The sequence below is a fragment of the Nansenia antarctica genome, assembly GCF_963989245.1.
Source record: "Nansenia antarctica genome assembly, chromosome: 7".
Classification (NCBI taxonomy): Eukaryota; Metazoa; Chordata; class Actinopteri; order Argentiniformes; family Microstomatidae; genus Nansenia; species Nansenia antarctica.
This window is the reverse complement of record NC_137677.1, coordinates 30,124,617-30,146,588: the sequence shown is the minus strand read 5'-3', so window position 1 is coordinate 30,146,588 and position 21,972 is coordinate 30,124,617. Positions and strand designations below refer to the sequence as shown.

The following is a 21,972-nucleotide window of genomic DNA, read 5'->3' as shown; positions in this document are numbered from 1 at the left end:
GGGGCACTATCTGCTCACAGACAACAATTAAAAAGAGAGGCTTGAATGTGTAGAACACTAGATGGTCTCTTGCCTTCTCTACCACATCACAGCAAAACAATATATTGTAAAATATGTGTGTTAAGTTAAGCAATGTGACTTAACTACTACAGTGTTTCCTCTATATGCATTAATTCGTGGTGGGCCGCGACGAATGAATTTTCTCCGCCACTAATTGATTCAGTTATTATGACCGGAGAACAGAAAAAAAGCAGATTGAAGCTAGATTTAGGCCGCTTCTAGACCTACATTTCGTTACGATTTAGGGTGTAGTAAATTACAATATGTTACAATGTTGCAATTAACCTCGTCGTTTGTGTTCGCACTGCAATCGAGACTGAATCGCTCTCAACAGGCGCGCGGCGCGAGGTGACGCGCTTGCAAAACAGTTTTGTGATTGGTCCGAATTTCGCGGAACATTTGGATTTCAGGAAATCCCTCTCCTCTCTCTCTTCGCCCATCGCCGGTGCCTTTAATCCCGTATCCTAATCGAAAATGCAACATCATCAGCGGCAACTGTGGGTTATTGCATTTACTGCTGTTCTCTGGTTCATATACCAGTGCTAAGTATTTTAATTAGGGATGCACGATATTATCGGCGCAGATAATTATCAGCCCGATATTGGGAAATTAATGTTATTAAATATTTATCGGTTTTATTACATTTTTGCCGATATAGAGCCGATAATATGAAGCCGGAAATATTTCCGGTTACGGTTGTCGCGCTGATGATGCTGCGCCTGCGTACAGCCATGCAGTCAATTGGTAAGCTAAGGTAAATAGATAGCCAATGTTAGCTAGTGCTAATGTTCACCATCTCTGTAGTCTGCTCTAAAATACGCAATCAAACAGTGCAGGCAACCCATGCTGTTCTGTGAATGAGACGAGCTATTGACTGATGGCTTTCTACTGCCAAATCATATTATTACAGCAAACATGTCTGTAGTTTGGCATCTGTTCTCTGAACAACAAGGAGAGGCTCATTCCGACATTGACTTCTGTTTTCGTTTTCGCGATTTCAAAATAAAAGCGCGAGCTAAGCGTTGTTGAAAATGAATGACACATCGCTAGTCAACTAACACAGCTTGTTTTGTGAGCCTGCTAACAATGTAAAGTAGTGCTCTAGTTAACTAGGTAACAATGTAAAGTAGTGTTCTAGTTAACTAGGTAACAATGTAAAGTCGTGTTCTAGTTAACTAGGTAACAATGTATAGTGTTATAGTTAACTAGGTAACAATGTAAAGTAGTGTTATAGTTAACTAGGTAACAATGTAAAGTAGTGTTGTAGTTAACTAGGTAACAATGTAAAGTAGTGTTCTAGTTAACTAGGTAACAATGTAAAGTAGTGTTATAGTTAACTAGGTAACAATGTAAAGTAGTGTTATAGTTAACTAGGTAGCAGTGGGGATTACTCACCCAATCCATGCATTGCAATAGTTTGGCTTGACTAGCGAGTGTGATGTGATTTTCAACAATGTTGAAATGTATTTCCTTTTTTTAAATAAATGAACATTTGAAGAGTCAGAAGTGTTCTCTTTGTTGTTTTAACAATAGTGATGTAAGTTAGATTTGGTGAGATCACTATGGAATATTAAATCATCAATCTTTGCTCACTACATAGCCTTTCTTACCTTCAGGTGTGCATGAACTACAGGTTATCAACTGTGAAATTATATCTGTTCTCATATCGGTTATCATATCGGTTATCGGCGACGAGAAGCGGGTAAACATCGGTTATCGGTATCGGTTGGAAAAAATGCATATCGTGCATCCCTAATTTTAATGAACATTCGTAATGTATGTCTCTGATGTTCATGGTCAACTAAATCAGCCTATTTTGTGAAACAAATAATGTTCCCGCTAATGGGTTAACCGAGCAGCCTCGCACCTAACGCTAGCTTCGAACTATTCATAGCATAAACGTTGGTAAATGTCATAAACGACACAGTATTGGCAGGGGGAAAGAAGGGGAGTCGAATTGTTATTGACAACGGATTTACATGCTGGAAAAACATGCAGCTAAAATTCAGGGGACATTTGGACAATAAGAGACACAAGGTGTGGTCTAAGGCATGGTCTAATTACAGGGCAAAATGCGCGGTGCAAAAAGAATCTATTGCCTCTAAAATCATCACGAACAGAACGGCGGAGGTACGGGTAAACAGGGTTCATGTCGCTGTCATTAAAGTTTTCTTTAACTCAGCTGATGCATTACCTTGCTGTTGGTTGTTTACCAAATTTGTCACACTGTGATTTTACTTGTGTAAACAGTTAGTGAGTAACGTTAGTCGGTTTTGTGCGTGTACTCTCATGTAGGCCTACTTCGTATTGATGAGCTGATGATCTTTCATTGTGTGTGTGTGTGTGTGTGTGTGTGTGTGTGTGTGTGTGTATGTATGTATGTGACTGTCAGTCACAAGTTTATATTCTACGGATGTTGTTCAGTGCTGTATGCGCGTTCCCGGTTCCATGTGTACTCTACTCTTGTGTACTTCATATTCGATGAGCTGATTATCTCTCGTGTACTTCATATTCGATGAGCTGTTGATTTTTCTGTGTGTGTGTGTCTTGGGCGTATCTGTCAGTCACATGTATATTATACGGTAACCTATTTTCAGTGCTGTATGCGCGTTCCGCATGTTCCGCTGCAGCTGTAGGATATCTTGGTATTTGATCACCTTCTATATAAAATCACCTGCTCGGCTTTAATGACTTAACCTCTATTTATTTTTTTAAATGTTGCCACCCTCTAGTTTTTGGTGAAATTACGTCTTTGTTTTGAGCGCCAGTGCACGTTTCATGCGCGTGCACGCGCGAAAACTTTCACTAATGTGTAAAATCCTGGAGGAAACACTGTACTAGAATTACGCTTGAGAGAGAGAGAGGGGGGGGGGGGGGGGGAATTCTAGCACTTTCAATGACCCATGTCTGTTTTTAAAACCTTTTAAGGCCTTGATTTTTTTTTTTTAATTCACAAACTTTCAAGGACCCGTGGGAACCCTGGTTCTACCTCCCCCAGCCTCCCCTGATGTTCTACCTCCCCCAGCCTCCCCTGGTGTTCTACCTCCCCCAGCCTCCCCAGGTGTTCTACCTCCCCCAACCTCCCCTGGTGTTCTACCTCCCCCAGCCTCCCCTGGTGTTCTACCTCCCCCAGCCTCCCCTGCCGCCAGGGTCCAGCACCAGCTACTACATACTAAAGAGCCTTACTCCTCCTCATCTTCATCCTCCTCGTCACCGTCATCTTCATCCTCATCCTCATCCTCATCTGACTCCAACTTTAGTTTCTTCTGCAAAAGGGAGAAGCGCATCAGCAAACATATTCAACAGGTATGGAGGCAGGAAGGCAAGGGTTAATGTTAGGAGGTATGTAGGCAGGCAAGGGTTAATGTTAGGAGGTATGTAGGCAGGCAAGGGTTAATGTTAGGAGGTATGGAGGTAGGTAGGTAGACAGGTAGGTAGATAGACAGGTAGGTAGGTAGACAGGTAGGTAGGTAGACAGGTAGGTAGGTAGGTAGACAGTAGGGCTGCACGATTTGGGGAAAAAATCGAATTGCGATTATTTGGACAGATATCGCGATTGCGATTAATTTGCGATTATTATTTTTTTAAATAGCAAAAAAAAAAAAAAAAAAAAAAGTAGTTTTTGTAAAGTGTGGCCATATCTCCGGCTAGGTCGTATCAACGTGCAGTTTGTTTGTACGTCTTCAGGGGACTTAGAGGCTCCCTCCTCTAGCACCCCCACAGCCCGAGCTACGAGTGAAAGAACTAAACTTACATTGGGTTGCTTTAAAGTTGGGTTGCTTTAAAATCAAGCTTCAGATTAAAACATGTGATGGAGCATTACTAACCTGACTCAGGTGGTTTGTTTCACACAACCATCTAGGAAAGCTTCATTGGAAGCTGTTTGGAAAAGGGCAGGTACTTTCAAAAAATACTTGGCAGGTGATTGGATGAATCTGTCTATCACCTATTTTCAGAGAGCATTACCACATGATACCATCAAACTATTAACTGCTCTAATTCTAATGCAAGGATGAGAACTTAAAAGATATGAATTGTATATATGATAACCTCATCTCATCTAGACAGGTGGCTACTTTCTAAGATGATCCAGCTATTAAAATGATAATTTGGGGATACACTGTGACTATAACTGAAAGGACCACATCTAGATGACTCGGTCAACAGTCGAACTGATGAATGATAGAATGGTGGTCTCTGACTATGGAGCACAGACACACGTCACCTTGACTTAGGAATCTGTGACATACTTCAGCCCAAGGCTAGGCTAGGCTAACCTCTGCGTCTTTAAAGCCGTCTGGTATGAACGAATGGTATGAGGTTATGCATACAGGACACATTCATGTTTGACAACAGAACAGTTAACTTCCATGTATCCATAAGCCTGCTATACTATATAAACACCAACCCGCAGGTTGCTGAGACTGTCAACTCTGTGTCTGTACTTTAACGCCGGGTTAGCACGAGTAGCTAAGCTAAGCTACCGTCTCGAAGACTACAAGTTAGCTAAGCTAAGTTTAAGCACCGACATGCACTTGGCTGGTACAGTTAGTATAGTGAAATTGTACACTTACCTGTCGCAATTATAACATACTAACGTTTATCATACGTCCAGTAAGCCATGTGGTGTCTAATTGTCTCCGTTACGTTAGCCCAAAGTCTCATAATAATTGGACTGACTGTCGTGACACAACCTATGCCTGCGTTCGTAAATTCGCTCTGAGAGCGCCGGGTTCAAAGTCATAAAGAGACCAAGTAATTTGATTGGACAAGAGGCATTCCATGAGTGCTGATCAAATTTCCAAAAGAGGTTTTAATCTCAATGTGACTTCCTGGTCAAATAAAGGTAAAAAAAAAAAAAAAAAAAAAATCACAGGCAAATCGCAGGCTTTGCGATTAGCTAATCGCATCATTTCAAATCGCGATTTCGATTTAAAATCGATTAATCGTGCAGCCCTAGTAGACAGGTAGGTAGGTAGACAGGTAGATAGGTAGGTAGGTAGACAGGTAGATAGGTAGGTAGGCAGACAGGTAGACAGGTAGGTAGGTAGGTAGCAGGGTTAGGAGGTATGTAGGTATGTAGCAGGGTTAGGAGGTATGTAGGTATGTAGGTAGGTAGCAGGGTCAGGAGGTATGTAGGTATGTAGGTAGGTAGCTGGGTTAGGAGGTATGTAGGTATGTAGGTAGGTAGCAGGGTTAGGAGGTATGTAGGTATGTAGGTAGGTAGCTGGGTTAGGAGGTATGTAGGTATGTAGGTAGGTAGCAGGGTTAGGAGGTATGTAGGTAGGTAGCAGGGTTAGGAGGTATGTAGGTATGTAGCAGGGTTAGGAGGTATGTAGGTAGGTAGCAGGGTTAGGAGGTATGTAGGTAGGTAGCAGGGTTAGGAGGTATGTAGGTAGGTAGCAGGGTTAGGAGGTATGTAGGTATGTAGCAGGGTTAGGAGGTATGTAGGTATGTAGGTAGGTAGCAGGGTTAGGAGGTATGTAGGTAGGTAGCAGGGTTAGGAGGTATGTAGGTATGTAGGTAGGTAGCAGGGTTAGGAGGTATGTAGGTAGGTAGCAGGGTTAGGAGGTGTGTAGGTATGTAGGTAGGTAGCAGGGTTAGGAGGTATGTAGGTAGGTAGCAGGGTTATGAGGTATTTAGGTATGTAGGTAGGTAGCAGGGTCAGGAGGTACGTGGGTATGTAGCTGGGTTAGGAGGTATTTTAACATTTATTTATTTTTTATTCATTTATTTTAGCAGGCGAGACAATTAAGAACAAAATTCTTATTTACAATGCCGGCCTGCAAATGTAGGTATGTATGTAGGTAGGTAGCAGGGTTAGGAGGTATGTAGGTATGTAGGTAGGTAGCAGGGTTAGGAGGTATGTAGGTATGTAGGTAGGTAGCAGGGTTAGGAGGTATGTAGGTAGGTAGCAGGGTTAGGAGGTATGTAGGTATGTAGGTAGGTAGCAGGGTTAGGAGGTATGTAGGTATGTAGCAGGGTTAGGAGGTATGTAGGTAGGTAGCTGGGTTAGTGTTAGGGTTAGGAGGTATGTAGGTAGCAGGGTTAGGAGGTATGTAGGTATGTAGGTAGGTAGCAGGGTTAGGAGGTATGTAGGTATGTAGGTAGGTAGCAGGGTTAGGAGGTGTGTAGGTATGTAGGTAGGTAGCAGGGTTAGGAGGTATGTAGGTATGTAGCAGGGTTAGGAGGTATGTAGGTATGTAGCAGGGTTAGGAGGTATGTAGGTAGGTAGCAGGGTTAGGAGGTATGTAGGTAGGTAGCAGGGTTAGGAGGTGTGTAGGTATGTAGGTAGGTAGCAGGGTTAGGAGGTATGTAGGTATGTAGGTAGGTAGCAGGGTTATGAGGTATTTAGGTATGTAGGTAGGTAGCAGGGTCAGGAGGTATGTAGGTATGTAGCTGGGTTAGGAGGTATTTTTAAATTTTATTTATTTTTTATTTATTTTACCAGGCGAGACAATTAAGAACAAAATTCTTATTTACAATGCCGGCCTGCAAATGTAGGTATGTATGTAGGTAGGTAGCAGGGTTAGGAGGTATGTAGGTAGGTAGCAGGGTTAGGAGGTATGTAGGTATGTAGGTAGGTAGCAGGGTTAGGAGGTATGTAGGTAGGTAGCAGGGTTAGGAGGTATGTAGGTATGTAGGTAGGTAGCAGGGTTAGGAGGTATGTAGGTATGTAGCAGGGTTAGGAGGTATGTAGGTATGTAGGTAGCTGGGTGAGGAGGTGTGTAGGTATGTAGGTAGGTAGCAGGGTTAGGAGGTATGTAGGTATGTAGGTAGGTAGCAGGGTTAGGAGGTGTGTAGGTATGTAGGTATGTAGCAGGGTTAGGAGGTATGTAGGTAGGTAGCAGGGTTAGGAGGTATGTAGGTATGTAGGTAGGTAGCAGGGTTAGGAGGTATGTAGGTAGGTAGCTGGGTTAGGAGGTATGTAGGTATGTAGCAGGGTTAGGAGGTATGTAGGTAGGTAGCAGGGTTAGGAGGTATGTAGGTAGGTAGCAGGGTTAGGAGGTATGTAGGTAGGTAGCTGGGTTAGGAGGTATGTAGGTATGTAGGTAGGTAGCAGGGTTAGGAGGTATGTAGGTAGGTAGCAGGGTTAGGAGGTATGTAGGTATGTAGCAGGGTTAGGAGGTATGTAGGTATGTAGGTAGGTAGCTGGGTTAGGAGGTATGTAGGTATGTAGGTAGGTAGCAGGGTTAGGAGGTATGTAGGTATGTAGGTAGGTAGCTGGGTTAGGAGGTATGTAGGTATGTAGGTAGGTAGCAGGGTTAGGAGGTATGTAGGTATGTAGGTAGGTAGCAGGGTTAGGAGGTATGTAGGTATGTAGGTAGGTAGCAGGGTTAGGAGGTATGTAGGTATGTAGCAGGGTTAGGAGGTATGTAGGTAGGTAGCTGGGTTAGTGTTAGGGTTAGGAGGTATGTAGGTAGCAGAGTTAGGAGGTATGTAGGTATGTAGGTAGGTAGCAGGGTTAGGAGGTATGTAGGTAGCAGGGTTAGGAGGTATGTAGGTATGTAGGTAGGTAGCAGGGTTAGGAGGTATGTAGGTAGGTAGCAGGGTTAGGAGGTGTGTAGGTATGTAGGTAGGTAGCAGGGTTAGGAGGTATGTAGGTATGTAGCAGGGTTAGGAGGTATGTAGGTATGTAGGTAGGTAGCAGGGTTAGGAGGTATGTAGGTAGGTAGCAGGGTTAGGAGGTATGTAGGTATGTAGGTAGGTAGCAGGGTTAGGAGGTATGTAGGTATGTAGGTAGCAGGGTTAGGAGGTGTGTAGGTAGGTAGCAGGGTTAGGAGGTATGTAGGTATGTAGGTAGGTAGCAGGGTTATTAGGTATTTAGGTATGTAGGTAGGTAGCAGGGTCAGGAGGTATGTAGGTATGTAGCTGGGTTAGGAGGTATTTTTACATTTTTATTTTTTTATTTTATTTATTTTACCAGGCGAGACAATTAAGAACAAAATTCTTATTTACAATGCCGGCCTGCAAATGTAGGTATGTATGTAGGTAGGTAGCAGGGTTAGGAGGTATGTAGGTATGTAGGTAGGTAGCTGGGTGAGGAGGTGTGTAGGTATGTAGGTAGGTAGCAGGGTTAGGAGGTATGTAGGTAGGTAGCAGGGTTAGGAGGTATGTAGGTATGTAGGTAGGTAGCAGGGTTAGGAGGTATGTAGGTATGTAGCAGGGTTAGGAGGTATGTAGGTAGGTAGCAGGGTTAGGAGGTATGTAGGTAGGTAGCAGGGTTAGGAGGTATGTAGGTATGTAGGTAGGTAGCAGGGTGAGGAGGTGTGTAGGTATGTAGGTAGGTAGCAGGGTTAGGAGGTATGTAGGTAGGTAGCAGGGTTAGGAGGTATGTAGATATGTAGGTAGGTAGCAGGGTTAGGAGGTATGTAGGTAGGTAGCAGGGTTAGGAGGTATATGTAGGTATGTAGGTAGGTAGCAGGGTTAGGAGGTTTGTAGGTATGTAGCTGGGTTAGGAGGTATGTAGGTATGTAGGTATGTAGGTAGGTAGCAGGGTTAGGAGGTATGTAGGTATGTAGGTAGGTAGCTGGGTTAGGAGGTATGTAGGTATGTAGGTAGGTAGCAGGGTTAGGAGGTATGTAGGTAGGTAGCAGGGTTAGGAGGTATGTAGGTATGTAGGTAGGTAGCAGGGTTAGGAGGTATGTAGGTATGTAGGTAGGTAGCTGGGTCAGGAGGTATGTAGGTAGGTAGCAGAGTTAGGAGGTATGTAGGTAGGTAGCAGGGTTAGGAGGTATGTAGGTATGTAGGTATGTAGCAGGGTTAGGAGGTATGTAGGTATGTAGGTAGGTAGCTGGGTTAGGAGGTATGTAGGTATGTAGCAGGGTTAGGAGGTATGTAGGTATGTAGGTAGGTAGCTGGGTTAGGAGGTATGTAGGTATGTAGCAGGGTTAGGAGGTATGTAGGTAGGTAGCAGGGTTAGGAGGTATGTAGGTAGGTAGCAGGGTTAGGAGGTATGTAGGTATGTAGGTAGGTAGCAAGGTTAGGAGGTATGTAGCAGGGTTAGGAGGTATGTAGGTAGGTAGCTGGGTTAGGAGTTTTTGTTTGTTTTACCTTTATTTTACCAGGCGAGACAATTAAGAACAAAATTATTATTTACAATGCCAGCCTGCAAATGTAGGTATGTATGTAGGTAGGTAGCAGGGTTAGGAGGTATGTAGGTATGTAGCAGGGTTAGGAGGTATGTAGGTAGGTAGCAGGGATAGGAGGTATGTAGGTATGTAGCAGGGTTAGGAGGTATGTAGGTATGTAGCAGGGTTAGGAGGTATGTAGGTATGTAGGTAGGTAGCAGGGTTAGGAGGTATGTAGGTAGGTAGCAGGGTTAGGAGGTATGTAGGTATGTAGGTAGGTAGCTGGGTTAGGAGGTATGTAGGTATGTAGGTAGGTAGCAGGGTTAGGAGGTATGTAGGTATGTAGCAGGGTTAGGAGGTATGTAGGTAGGTAGCAGGGTTAGGAGGTATGTAGGTATGTAGCAGGGTTAGGAGGTATGTAGGTAGGTAGCAGGGTTAGGAGGTATGTAGGTATGTAGGTAGGTAGCAGGGTTAGGAGGTATGTAGGTAGGTAGCAGGGTTAGGAGGTATGTAGGTAGGTAGCAGGGTTAGGAGGTATGTAGGTAGGTAGCAGGGTTAGGAGGTATGTAGGTAGGTAGCAGGGTTAGGAGGTATGTAGGTATGTAGGTAGGTAGCAGGGTTAGGAGGTATGTAGGTAGGTAGCAGGGTTAGGAGGTTTGTAGGTATGTAGGTAGGTAGCAGGGTTAGGAGGTATGTAGGTAGGTAGCAGGGATAGGAGGTATGTAGGTAGGTAGCAGGGTTAGGAGGTATGTAGGTATGTAGGTAGGTAGCAGGGTTAGGAGGTATGTAGGTAGGTAGGTAGCAGGGTTAGGAGGTATGTAGGTATGTAGCAGGGTTAGGAGGTATGTAGGTAGGTAGCAGGGTTAGGAGGTATGTAGGTATGTAGGTAGGTAGCAGGGTTAGGAGGTATGTAGGTAGGTAGCAGGGTTAGGAGGTGTGTAGGTATGTAGGTAGGTAGCAGGGTTAGGAGGTATGTAGGTATGTAGCAGGGTTAGGAGGTATGTAGGTATGTAGGTAGGTAGCAGGGTTAGGAGGTATGTAGGTAGGTAGCAGGGTTAGGAGGTATGTAGGTATGTAGGTAGGTAGCAGGGTTAGGAGGTATGTAGGTAGGTAGCAGGGTTAGGAGGTGTGTAGGTATGTAGGTAGGTAGCAGGGTTAGGAGGTATGTAGGTAGGTAGCAGGGTTAGGAGGTGTGTAGGTATGTAGGTAGGTAGCAGGGTTAGGAGGTATGTAGGTAGGTAGCAGGGTTATGAGGTATTTAGGTATGTAGGTAGGTAGCAGGGTCAGGAGGTATGTAGGTATGTAGCTGGGTTAGGAGGTATTTTAACATTTATTTATTTTTTATTCATTTATTTTAGCAGGCGAGACAATTAAGAACAAAATTCTTATTTACAATGCCGGCCTGCAAATGTAGGTATGTATGTAGGTAGGTAGCAGGGTTAGGAGGTATGTAGGTATGTAGGTAGGTAGCAGGGTTAGGAGGTATGTAGGTATGTAGGTAGGTAGCAGGGTTAGGAGGTATGTAGGTAGGTAGCAGGGTTAGGAGGTATGTAGGTATGTAGGTAGGTAGCAGGGTTAGGAGGTATGTAGGTATGTAGCAGGGTTAGGAGGTATGTAGGTAGGTAGCTGGGTTAGTGTTAGGGTTAGGAGGTATGTAGGTAGCAGGGTTAGGAGGTATGTAGGTATGTAGGTAGGTAGCAGGGTTAGGAGGTATGTAGGTATGTAGGTAGGTAGCAGGGTTAGGAGGTGTGTAGGTATGTAGGTAGGTAGCAGGGTTAGGAGGTATGTAGGTATGTAGCAGGGTTAGGAGGTATGTAGGTATGTAGCAGGGTTAGGAGGTATGTAGGTAGGTAGCAGGGTTAGGAGGTATGTAGGTATGTAGGTAGGTAGCAGGGTTAGGAGGTATGTAGGTATGTAGGTAGGTAGCAGGGTTAGGAGGTATGTAGGTAGGTAGCAGGGTTAGGAGGTATGTAGGTAGGTAGCAGGGTTAGGAGGTATGTAGGTATGTAGCAGGGTTAGGAGGTATGTAGGTATGTAGGTAGGTAGCAGGGTTAGGAGGTATGTAGGTAGGTAGCAGGGTTAGGAGGTATGTAGGTATGTAGGTAGGTAGCAGGGTTAGGAGGTATGTAGGTAGGTAGCAGGGTTAGGAGGTGTGTAGGTATGTAGGTAGGTAGCAGGGTTAGGAGGTATGTAGGTAGGTAGCAGGGTTATGAGGTATTTAGGTATGTAGGTAGGTAGCAGGGTCAGGAGGTACGTGGGTATGTAGCTGGGTTAGGAGGTATTTTAACATTTATTTATTTTTTATTCATTTATTTTAGCAGGCGAGACAATTAAGAACAAAATTCTTATTTACAATGCCGGCCTGCAAATGTAGGTATGTATGTAGGTAGGTAGCAGGGTTAGGAGGTATGTAGGTATGTAGGTAGGTAGCAGGGTTAGGAGGTATGTAGGTATGTAGGTAGGTAGCAGGGTTAGGAGGTATGTAGGTAGGTAGCAGGGTTAGGAGGTATGTAGGTATGTAGGTAGGTAGCAGGGTTAGGAGGTATGTAGGTATGTAGCAGGGTTAGGAGGTATGTAGGTAGGTAGCTGGGTTAGTGTTAGGGTTAGGAGGTATGTAGGTAGCAGGGTTAGGAGGTATGTAGGTATGTAGGTAGGTAGCAGGGTTAGGAGGTATGTAGGTATGTAGGTAGGTAGCAGGGTTAGGAGGTGTGTAGGTATGTAGGTAGGTAGCAGGGTTAGGAGGTATGTAGGTATGTAGCAGGGTTAGGAGGTATGTAGGTATGTAGCAGGGTTAGGAGGTATGTAGGTAGGTAGCAGGGTTAGGAGGTATGTAGGTAGGTAGCAGGGTTAGGAGGTGTGTAGGTATGTAGGTAGGTAGCAGGGTTAGGAGGTATGTAGGTATGTAGGTAGGTAGCAGGGTTATGAGGTATTTAGGTATGTAGGTAGGTAGCAGGGTCAGGAGGTATGTAGGTATGTAGCTGGGTTAGGAGGTATTTTTAAATTTTATTTATTTTTTATTTATTTTACCAGGCGAGACAATTAAGAACAAAATTCTTATTTACAATGCCGGCCTGCAAATGTAGGTATGTATGTAGGTAGGTAGCAGGGTTAGGAGGTATGTAGGTAGGTAGCAGGGTTAGGAGGTATGTAGGTATGTAGGTAGGTAGCAGGGTTAGGAGGTATGTAGGTAGGTAGCAGGGTTAGGAGGTATGTAGGTATGTAGGTAGGTAGCAGGGTTAGGAGGTATGTAGGTATGTAGCAGGGTTAGGAGGTATGTAGGTATGTAGGTAGCTGGGTGAGGAGGTGTGTAGGTATGTAGGTAGGTAGCAGGGTTAGGAGGTATGTAGGTATGTAGGTAGGTAGCAGGGTTAGGAGGTGTGTAGGTATGTAGGTATGTAGCAGGGTTAGGAGGTATGTAGGTAGGTAGCAGGGTTAGGAGGTATGTAGGTATGTAGGTAGGTAGCAGGGTTAGGAGGTATGTAGGTAGGTAGCTGGGTTAGGAGGTATGTAGGTATGTAGCAGGGTTAGGAGGTATGTAGGTAGGTAGCAGGGTTAGGAGGTATGTAGGTAGGTAGCAGGGTTAGGAGGTATGTAGGTAGGTAGCTGGGTTAGGAGGTATGTAGGTATGTAGGTAGGTAGCAGGGTTAGGAGGTATGTAGGTAGGTAGCAGGGTTAGGAGGTATGTAGGTATGTAGCAGGGTTAGGAGGTATGTAGGTATGTAGGTAGGTAGCTGGGTTAGGAGGTATGTAGGTATGTAGGTAGGTAGCAGGGTTAGGAGGTATGTAGGTATGTAGGTAGGTAGCTGGGTTAGGAGGTATGTAGGTATGTAGGTAGGTAGCAGGGTTAGGAGGTATGTAGGTATGTAGGTAGGTAGCAGGGTTAGGAGGTATGTAGGTATGTAGGTAGGTAGCAGGGTTAGGAGGTATGTAGGTATGTAGCAGGGTTAGGAGGTATGTAGGTAGGTAGCTGGGTTAGTGTTAGGGTTAGGAGGTATGTAGGTAGCAGAGTTAGGAGGTATGTAGGTATGTAGGTAGGTAGCAGGGTTAGGAGGTATGTAGGTAGCAGGGTTAGGAGGTATGTAGGTATGTAGGTAGGTAGCAGGGTTAGGAGGTATGTAGGTAGGTAGCAGGGTTAGGAGGTGTGTAGGTATGTAGGTAGGTAGCAGGGTTAGGAGGTATGTAGGTATGTAGCAGGGTTAGGAGGTATGTAGGTATGTAGGTAGGTAGCAGGGTTAGGAGGTATGTAGGTAGGTAGCAGGGTTAGGAGGTATGTAGGTATGTAGGTAGGTAGCAGGGTTAGGAGGTATGTAGGTATGTAGGTAGCAGGGTTAGGAGGTGTGTAGGTAGGTAGCAGGGTTAGGAGGTATGTAGGTATGTAGGTAGGTAGCAGGGTTATTAGGTATTTAGGTATGTAGGTAGGTAGCAGGGTCAGGAGGTATGTAGGTATGTAGCTGGGTTAGGAGGTATTTTTACATTTTTATTTTTTTATTTTATTTATTTTACCAGGCGAGACAATTAAGAACAAAATTCTTATTTACAATGCCGGCCTGCAAATGTAGGTATGTATGTAGGTAGGTAGCAGGGTTAGGAGGTATGTAGGTATGTAGGTAGGTAGCTGGGTGAGGAGGTGTGTAGGTATGTAGGTAGGTAGCAGGGTTAGGAGGTATGTAGGTAGGTAGCAGGGTTAGGAGGTATGTAGGTATGTAGGTAGGTAGCAGGGTTAGGAGGTATGTAGGTATGTAGCAGGGTTAGGAGGTATGTAGGTAGGTAGCAGGGTTAGGAGGTATGTAGGTAGGTAGCAGGGTTAGGAGGTATGTAGGTATGTAGGTAGGTAGCAGGGTGAGGAGGTGTGTAGGTATGTAGGTAGGTAGCAGGGTTAGGAGGTATGTAGGTAGGTAGCAGGGTTAGGAGGTATGTAGATATGTAGGTAGGTAGCAGGGTTAGGAGGTATGTAGGTAGGTAGCAGGGTTAGGAGGTATATGTAGGTATGTAGGTAGGTAGCAGGGTTAGGAGGTTTGTAGGTATGTAGCTGGGTTAGGAGGTATGTAGGTATGTAGGTATGTAGGTAGGTAGCAGGGTTAGGAGGTATGTAGGTATGTAGGTAGGTAGCTGGGTTAGGAGGTATGTAGGTATGTAGGTAGGTAGCAGGGTTAGGAGGTATGTAGGTAGGTAGCAGGGTTAGGAGGTATGTAGGTATGTAGGTAGGTAGCAGGGTTAGGAGGTATGTAGGTATGTAGGTAGGTAGCTGGGTCAGGAGGTATGTAGGTAGGTAGCAGAGTTAGGAGGTATGTAGGTAGGTAGCAGGGTTAGGAGGTATGTAGGTATGTAGGTATGTAGCAGGGTTAGGAGGTATGTAGGTATGTAGGTAGGTAGCTGGGTTAGGAGGTATGTAGGTATGTAGCAGGGTTAGGAGGTATGTAGGTATGTAGGTAGGTAGCTGGGTTAGGAGGTATGTAGGTATGTAGCAGGGTTAGGAGGTATGTAGGTAGGTAGCAGGGTTAGGAGGTATGTAGGTAGGTAGCAGGGTTAGGAGGTATGTAGGTATGTAGGTAGGTAGCAAGGTTAGGAGGTATGTAGCAGGGTTAGGAGGTATGTAGGTAGGTAGCTGGGTTAGGAGTTTTTGTTTGTTTTACCTTTATTTTACCAGGCGAGACAATTAAGAACAAAATTATTATTTACAATGCCAGCCTGCAAATGTAGGTATGTATGTAGGTAGGTAGCAGGGTTAGGAGGTATGTAGGTAGGTAGCTGGGTTAGGAGGTATGTAGGTATGTAGCAGGGTTAGGAGGTATGTAGGTAGGTAGCAGGGATAGGAGGTATGTAGGTATGTAGCAGGGTTAGGAGGTATGTAGGTATGTAGCAGGGTTAGGAGGTATGTAGGTATGTAGGTAGGTAGCAGGGTTAGGAGGTATGTAGGTAGGTAGCAGGGTTAGGAGGTATGTAGGTATGTAGGTAGGTAGCTGGGTTAGGAGGTATGTAGGTATGTAGGTAGGTAGCAGGGTTAGGAGGTATGTAGGTATGTAGCAGGGTTAGGAGGTATGTAGGTAGGTAGCAGGGTTAGGAGGTATGTAGGTATGTAGCAGGGTTAGGAGGTATGTAGGTAGGTAGCAGGGTTAGGAGGTATGTAGGTAGGTAGCAGGGTTAGGAGGTATGTAGGTAGGTAGCAGGGTTAGGAGGTATGTAGGTAGGTAGCAGGGTTAGGAGGTATGTAGGTAGGTAGCAGGGTTAGGAGGTATGTAGGTATGTAGGTAGGTAGCAGGGTTAGGAGGTATGTAGGTAGGTAGCAGGGTTAGGAGGTTTGTAGGTATGTAGGTAGGTAGCAGGGTTAGGAGGTATGTAGGTAGGTAGCAGGGATAGGAGGTATGTAGGTAGGTAGCAGGGTTAGGAGGTATGTAGGTATGTAGGTAGGTAGCAGGGTTAGGAGGTATGTAGGTAGGTAGGTAGCAGGGTTAGGAGGTATGTAGGTAGGTAGCAGGGTTAGGAGGTATGTAGGTATGTAGGTAGGTAGCAGGGTTAGGAGGTATGTAGGTAGGTAGCAGGGTTAGGAGGTGTGTAGGTATGTAGGTAGGTAGCAGGGTTAGGAGGTATGTAGGTATGTAGCAGGGTTAGGAGGTATGTAGGTATGTAGGTAGGTAGCAGGGTTAGGAGGTATGTAGGTAGGTAGCAGGGTTAGGAGGTATGTAGGTATGTAGGTAGGTAGCAGGGTTAGGAGGTATGTAGGTAGGTAGCAGGGTTAGGAGGTGTGTAGGTATGTAGGTAGGTAGCAGGGTTAGGAGGTATGTAGGTAGGTAGCAGGGTTATGAGGTATTTAGGTATGTAGGTAGGTAGCAGGGTCAGGAGGTATGTAGGTATGTAGCTGGGTTAGGAGGTATTTTAACATTTATTTATTTTTTATTCATTTATTTTAGCAGGCGAGACAATTAAGAACAAAATTCTTATTTACAATGCCGGCCTGCAAATGTAGGTATGTATGTAGGTAGGTAGCAGGGTTAGGAGGTATGTAGGTATGTAGGTAGGTAGCAGGGTTAGGAGGTATGTAGGTATGTAGGTAGGTAGCAGGGTTAGGAGGTATGTAGGTAGGTAGCAGGGTTAGGAGGTATGTAGGTATGTAGGTAGGTAGCAGGGTTAGGAGGTATGTAGGTATGTAGCAGGGTTAGGAGGTATGTAGGTAGGTAGCTGGGTTAGTGTTAGGGTTAGGAGGTATGTAGGTAGCAGGGTTAGGAGGTATGTAGGTATGTAGGTAGGTAGCAGGGTTAGGAGGTATGTAGGTATGTAGGTAGGTAGCAGGGTTAGGAGGTGTGTAGGTATGTAGGTAGGTAGCAGGGTTAGGAGGTATGTAGGTATGTAGCAGGGTTAGGAGGTATGTAGGTATGTAGCAGGGTTAGGAGGTATGTAGGTAGGTAGCAGGGTTAGGAGGTATGTAGGTAGGTAGCAGGGTTAGGAGGTGTTTAGGTATGTAGGTAGGTAGCAGGGTTAGGAGGTATGTAGGTATGTAGGTAGGTAGCAGGGTCAGGAGGTATGTAGGTATGTAGCTGGGTTAGGAGGTATTTTTAAATTTTGTTTATTTTTTATTTATTTTACCAGGCGAGACAATTAAGAACAAAATTCTTATTTACAATGCCGGCCTGCAAATGTAGGTATGTATGTAGGTAGGTAGCAGGGTTAGGAGGTATGTAGGTAGGTAGCAGGGTTAGGAGGTATGTAGGTATGTAGGTAGGTAGCAGGGTTAGGAGGTATGTAGGTAGGTAGCAGGGTTAGGAGGTATGTAGGTATGTAGGTAGGTAGCAGGGTTAGGAGGTATGTAGGTATGTAGCAGGGTTAGGAGGTATGTAGGTATGTAGGTAGGTAGCTGGGTGAGGAGGTGTGTAGGTATGTAGGTAGGTAGCAGGGTTAGGAGGTATGTAGGTATGTAGGTAGGTAGCAGGGTTAGGAGGTATGTAGGTAGGTAGCAGGGTTAGGAGGTATGTAGGTAGGTAGCTGGGTTAGGAGGTATGTAGGTATGTAGCAGGGTTAGGAGGTATGTAGGTAGGTAGCAGGGTTAGGAGGTATGTAGGTAGGTAGCAGGGTTAGGAGGTATGTAGGTAGGTAGCTGGGTTAGGAGGTATGTAGGTATGTAGGTAGGTAGCAGGGTTAGGAGGTATGTAGGTAGGTAGCAGGGTTAGGAGGTATGTAGGTATGTAGCAGGGTTAGGAGGTATGTAGGTATGTAGGTAGGTAGCTGGGTTAGGAGGTATGTAGGTATGTAGGTAGGTAGCAGGGTTAGGAGGTATGTAGGTATGTAGGTAGGTAGCTGGGTTAGGAGGTATGTAGGTATGTAGGTAGGTAGCAGGGTTAGGAGGTATGTAGGTATGTAGGTAGGTAGCAGGGTTAGGAGGTATGTAGGTATGTAGCAGGGTTAGGAGGTATGTAGGTAGGTAGCTGGGTTAGTGTTAGGGTTAGGAGGTATGTAGGTAGCAGGGTTAGGAGGTATGTAGGTATGTAGGTAGGTAGCAGGGTTAGGAGGTATGTAGGTATGTAGGTAGGTAGCAGGGTTAGGAGGTGTGTAGGTATGTAGGTAGGTAGCAGGGTTAGGAGGTATGTAGGTATGTAGCAGGGTTAGGAGGTATGTAGGTATGTAGCAGGGTTAGGAGGTATGTAGGTAGGTAGCAGGGTTAGGAGGTATGTAGGTAGGTAGCAGGGTTAGGAGGTGTGTAGGTATGTAGGTAGGTAGCAGGGTTAGGAGGTATGTAGGTATGTAGGTAGGTAGCAGGGTCAGGAGGTATGTAGGTATGTAGCTGGGTTAGGAGGTATTTTTAAATTTTATTTATTTTTTATTTATTTTACCAGGCGAGACAATTAAGAACAAAATTCTTATTTACAATGCCGGCCTGCAAATGTAGGTATGTATGTAGGTAGGTAGCAGGGTTAGGAGGTATGTAGGTAGGTAGCAGGGTTAGGAGGTATGTAGGTATGTAGGTAGGTAGCAGGGTTAGGAGGTATGTAGGTAGGTAGCAGGGTTAGGAGGTATGTAGGTATGTAGGTAGGTAGCAGGGTTAGGAGGTATGTAGGTATGTAGCAGGGTTAGGAGGTATGTAGGTATGTAGGTAGGTAGCTGGGTGAGGAGGTGTGTAGGTATGTAGGTAGGTAGCAGGGTTAGGAGGTATGTAGGTAGGTAGCAGGGTTAGGAGGTATGTAGGTATGTAGGTAGGTAGCAGGGTTAGGAGGTATGTAGGTAGGTAGCAGGGTTAGGAGGTATGTAGGTAGGTAGCTGGGTTAGGAGGTATGTAGGTATGTAGCAGGGTTAGGAGGTATGTAGGTAGGTAGCAGGGTTAGGAGGTATGTAGGTAGGTAGCAGGGTTAGGAGGTATGTAGGTAGGTAGCTGGGTTAGGAGGTATGTAGGTATGTAGGTAGGTAGCAGGGTTAGGAGGTATGTAGGTAGGTAGCAGGGTTAGGAGGTATGTAGGTATGTAGCAGGGTTAGGAGGTATGTAGGTATGTAGGTAGGTAGCTGGGTTAGGAGGTATGTAGGTATGTAGGTAGGTAGCAGGGTTAGGAGGTATGTAGGTATGTAGGTAGGTAGCTGGGTTAGGAGGTATGTAGGTATGTAGGTAGGTAGCAGGGTTAGGAGGTATGTAGGTATGTAGGTAGGTAGCAGGGTTAGGAGGTATGTAGGTATGTAGGTAGGTAGCAGGGTTAGGAGGTATGTAGGTATGTAGCAGGGTTAGGAGGTATGTAGGTAGGTAGCTGGGTTAGTGTTAGGGTTAGGAGGTATGTAGGTAGCAGAGTTAGGAGGTATGTAGGTATGTAGGTAGGTAGCAGGGTTAGGAGGTATGTAGGTAGCAGGGTTAGGAGGTATGTAGGTATGTAGGTAGGTAGCAGGGTTAGGAGGTATGTAGGTAGGTAGCAGGGTTAGGAGGTGTGTAGGTATGTAGGTAGGTAGCAGGGTTAGGAGGTATGTAGGTATGTAGCAGGGTTAGGAGGTATGTAGGTATGTAGGTAGGTAGCAGGGTTAGGAGGTATGTAGGTATGTAGGTAGGTAGCAGGGTTAGGAGGTATGTAGGTATGTAGCAGGGTTAGGAGGTATGTAGGTAGGTAGCTGGGTTAGTGTTAGGGTTAGGAGGTATGTAGGTAGCAGGGTTAGGAGGTATGTAGGTATGTAGGTAGGTAGCAGGGTTAGGAGGTATGTAGGTATGTAGGTAGGTAGCAGGGTTAGGAGGTGTGTAGGTATGTAGGTAGGTAGCAGGGTTAGGAGGTATGTAGGTATGTAGCAGGGTTAGGAGGTATGTAGGTATGTAGCAGGGTTAGGAGGTATGTAGGTAGGTAGCAGGGTTAGGAGGTATGTAGGTAGGTAGCAGGGTTAGGAGGTGTGTAGGTATGTAGGTAGGTAGCAGGGTTAGGAGGTATGTAGGTATGTAGGTAGGTAGCAGGGTCAGGAGGTATGTAGGTATGTAGCTGGGTTAGGAGGTATTTTTAAATTTTATTTATTTTTTATTTATTTTACCAGGCGAGACAATTAAGAACAAAATTCTTATTTACAATGCCGGCCTGCAAATGTAGGTATGTATGTAGGTAGGTAGCAGGGTTAGGAGGTATGTAGGTAGGTAGCAGGGTTAGGAGGTATGTAGGTATGTAGGTAGGTAGCAGGGTTAGGAGGTATGTAGGTATGTAGGTAGGTAGCAGGGTTAGGAGGTATGTAGGTATGTAGCAGGGTTAGGAGGTATGTAGGTATGTAGGTAGGTAGCTGGGTTAGGAGGTATGTAGGTAGGTAGCAGGGTTAGGAGGTATGTAGGTATGTAGGTAGGTAGCAGGGTTAGGAGGTATGTAGGTAGGTAGCAGGGTTAGGAGGTATGTAGGTAGGTAGCTGGGTTAGGAGGTATGTAGGTATGTAGCAGGGTTAGGAGGTATGTAGGTAGGTAGCAGGGTTAGGAGGTATGTAGGTAGGTAGCAGGGTTAGGAGGTATGTAGGTAGGTAGCTGGGTTAGGAGGTATGTAGGTATGTAGGTAGGTAGCAGGGTTAGGAGGTATGTAGGTAGGTAGCAGGGTTAGGAGGTATGTAGGTATGTAGCAGGGTTAGGAGGTATGTAGGTATGTAGGTAGGTAGCTGGGTTAGGAGGTATGTAGGTATGTAGGTAGGTAGCAGGGTTAGGAGGTATGTAGGTATGTAGGTAGGTAGCTGGGTTAGGAGGTATGTAGGTATGTAGGTAGGTAGCAGGGTTAGGAGGTATGTAGGTATGTAGGTAGGTAGCAGGGTTAGGAGGTATGTAGGTATGTAGCAGGGTTAGGAGGTATGTAGGTAGGTAGCAGGGTTAGGAGGTATGTAGGTATGTAGGTATGTAGCAGGGTTAGGAGGTATGTAGGTAGGTAGCAGGGTTAGGAGGTGTGTAGGTATGTAGGTAGGTAGCAGGGTTAGGAGGTATGTAGGTATGTAGGTAGGTAGCAGGGTCAGGAGGTATGTAGGTATGTAGCTGGGTTAGGAGGTATTTTTAAATTTTATTTATTTTTTATTTATTTTACCAGGCGAGACAATTAAGAACAAAATTCTTATTTACAATGCCGGCCTGCAAATGTAGGTATGTATGTAGGTAGGTAGCAGGGTTAGGAGGTATGTAGGTAGGTAGCAGGGTTAGGAGGTATGTAGGTATGTAGGTAGGTAGCAGGGTTAGGAGGTATGTAGGTATGTAGGTAGGTAGCAGGGTTAGGAGGTATGTAGGTATGTAGCAGGGTTAGGAGGTATGTAGGTATGTAGGTAGGTAGCTGGGTGAGGAGGTGTGTAGGTATGTAGGTAGGTAGCAGGGTTAGGAGGTATGTAGGTAGGTAGCAGGGTTAGGAGGTATGTAGGTATGTAGGTAGGTAGCAGGGTTAGGAGGTATGTAGGTAGGTAGCAGGGTTAGGAGGTATGTAGGTAGGTAGCTGGGTTAGGAGGTATGTAGGTATGTAGCAGGGTTAGGAGGTATGTAGGTAGGTAGCAGGGTTAGGAGGTATGTAGGTAGGTAGCAGGGTTAGGAGGTATGTAGGTAGGTAGCTGGGTTAGGAGGTATGTAGGTATGTAGGTAGGTAGCAGGGTTAGGAGGTATGTAGGTAGGTAGCAGGGTTAGGAGGTATGTAGGTATGTAGCAGGGTTAGGAGGTATGTAGGTATGTAGGTAGGTAGCTGGGTTAGGAGGTATGTAGGTATGTAGGTAGGTAGCAGGGTTAGGAGGTATGTAGGTATGTAGGTAGGTAGCTGGGTTAGGAGGTATGTAGGTATGTAGGTAGGTAGCAGGGTTAGGAGGTATGTAGGTATGTAGGTAGGTAGCAGGGTTAGGAGGTATGTAGGTATGTAGCAGGGTTAGGAGGTATGTAGGTAGGTAGCTGGGTTAGTGTTAGGGTTAGGAGGTATGTAGGTAGCAGGGTTAGGAGGTATGTAGGTATGTAGGTAGGTAGCAGGGTTAGGAGGTATGTAGGTATGTAGGTAGGTAGCAGGGTTAGGAGGTGTGTAGGTATGTAGGTAGGTAGCAGGGTTAGGAGGTATGTAGGTATGTAGCAGGGTTAGGAGGTATGTAGGTATGTAGCAGGGTTAGGAGGTATGTAGGTAGGTAGCAGGGTTAGGAGGTATGTAGGTAGGTAGCAGGGTTAGGAGGTGTGTAGGTATGTAGGTAGGTAGCAGGGTTAGGAGGTATGTAGGTATGTAGGTAGGTAGCAGGGTCAGGAGGTATGTAGGTATGTAGCTGGGTTAGGAGGTATTTTTAAATTTTATTTATTTTTTATTTATTTTACCAGGCGAGACAATTAAGAACAAAATTCTTATTTACAATGCCGGCCTGCAAATGTAGGTATGTATGTAGGTAGGTAGCAGGGTTAGGAGGTATGTAGGTAGGTAGCAGG

At 45.2% G+C, this 21,972-nt stretch overlaps 1 protein-coding gene across 1 annotated transcript in view; it reads right to left on the bottom strand.

The window, feature by feature from the left end:
- LOC308162509 (uncharacterized protein) overlaps positions 1-21,972 on the bottom strand; it is a gene marked incomplete at both ends in the record, with an annotated part of 85,095 nt that overhangs the window by 37,549 nt on the left and 25,574 nt on the right. Inside the window, one exon of the mRNA XM_080536657.1 lies at positions 3,247-3,326. Within this exon, the coding sequence (XP_080392783.1) occupies positions 3,247-3,326 (80 nt within the window). The remainder of the gene's footprint in view (positions 1-3,246; positions 3,327-21,972) is intronic.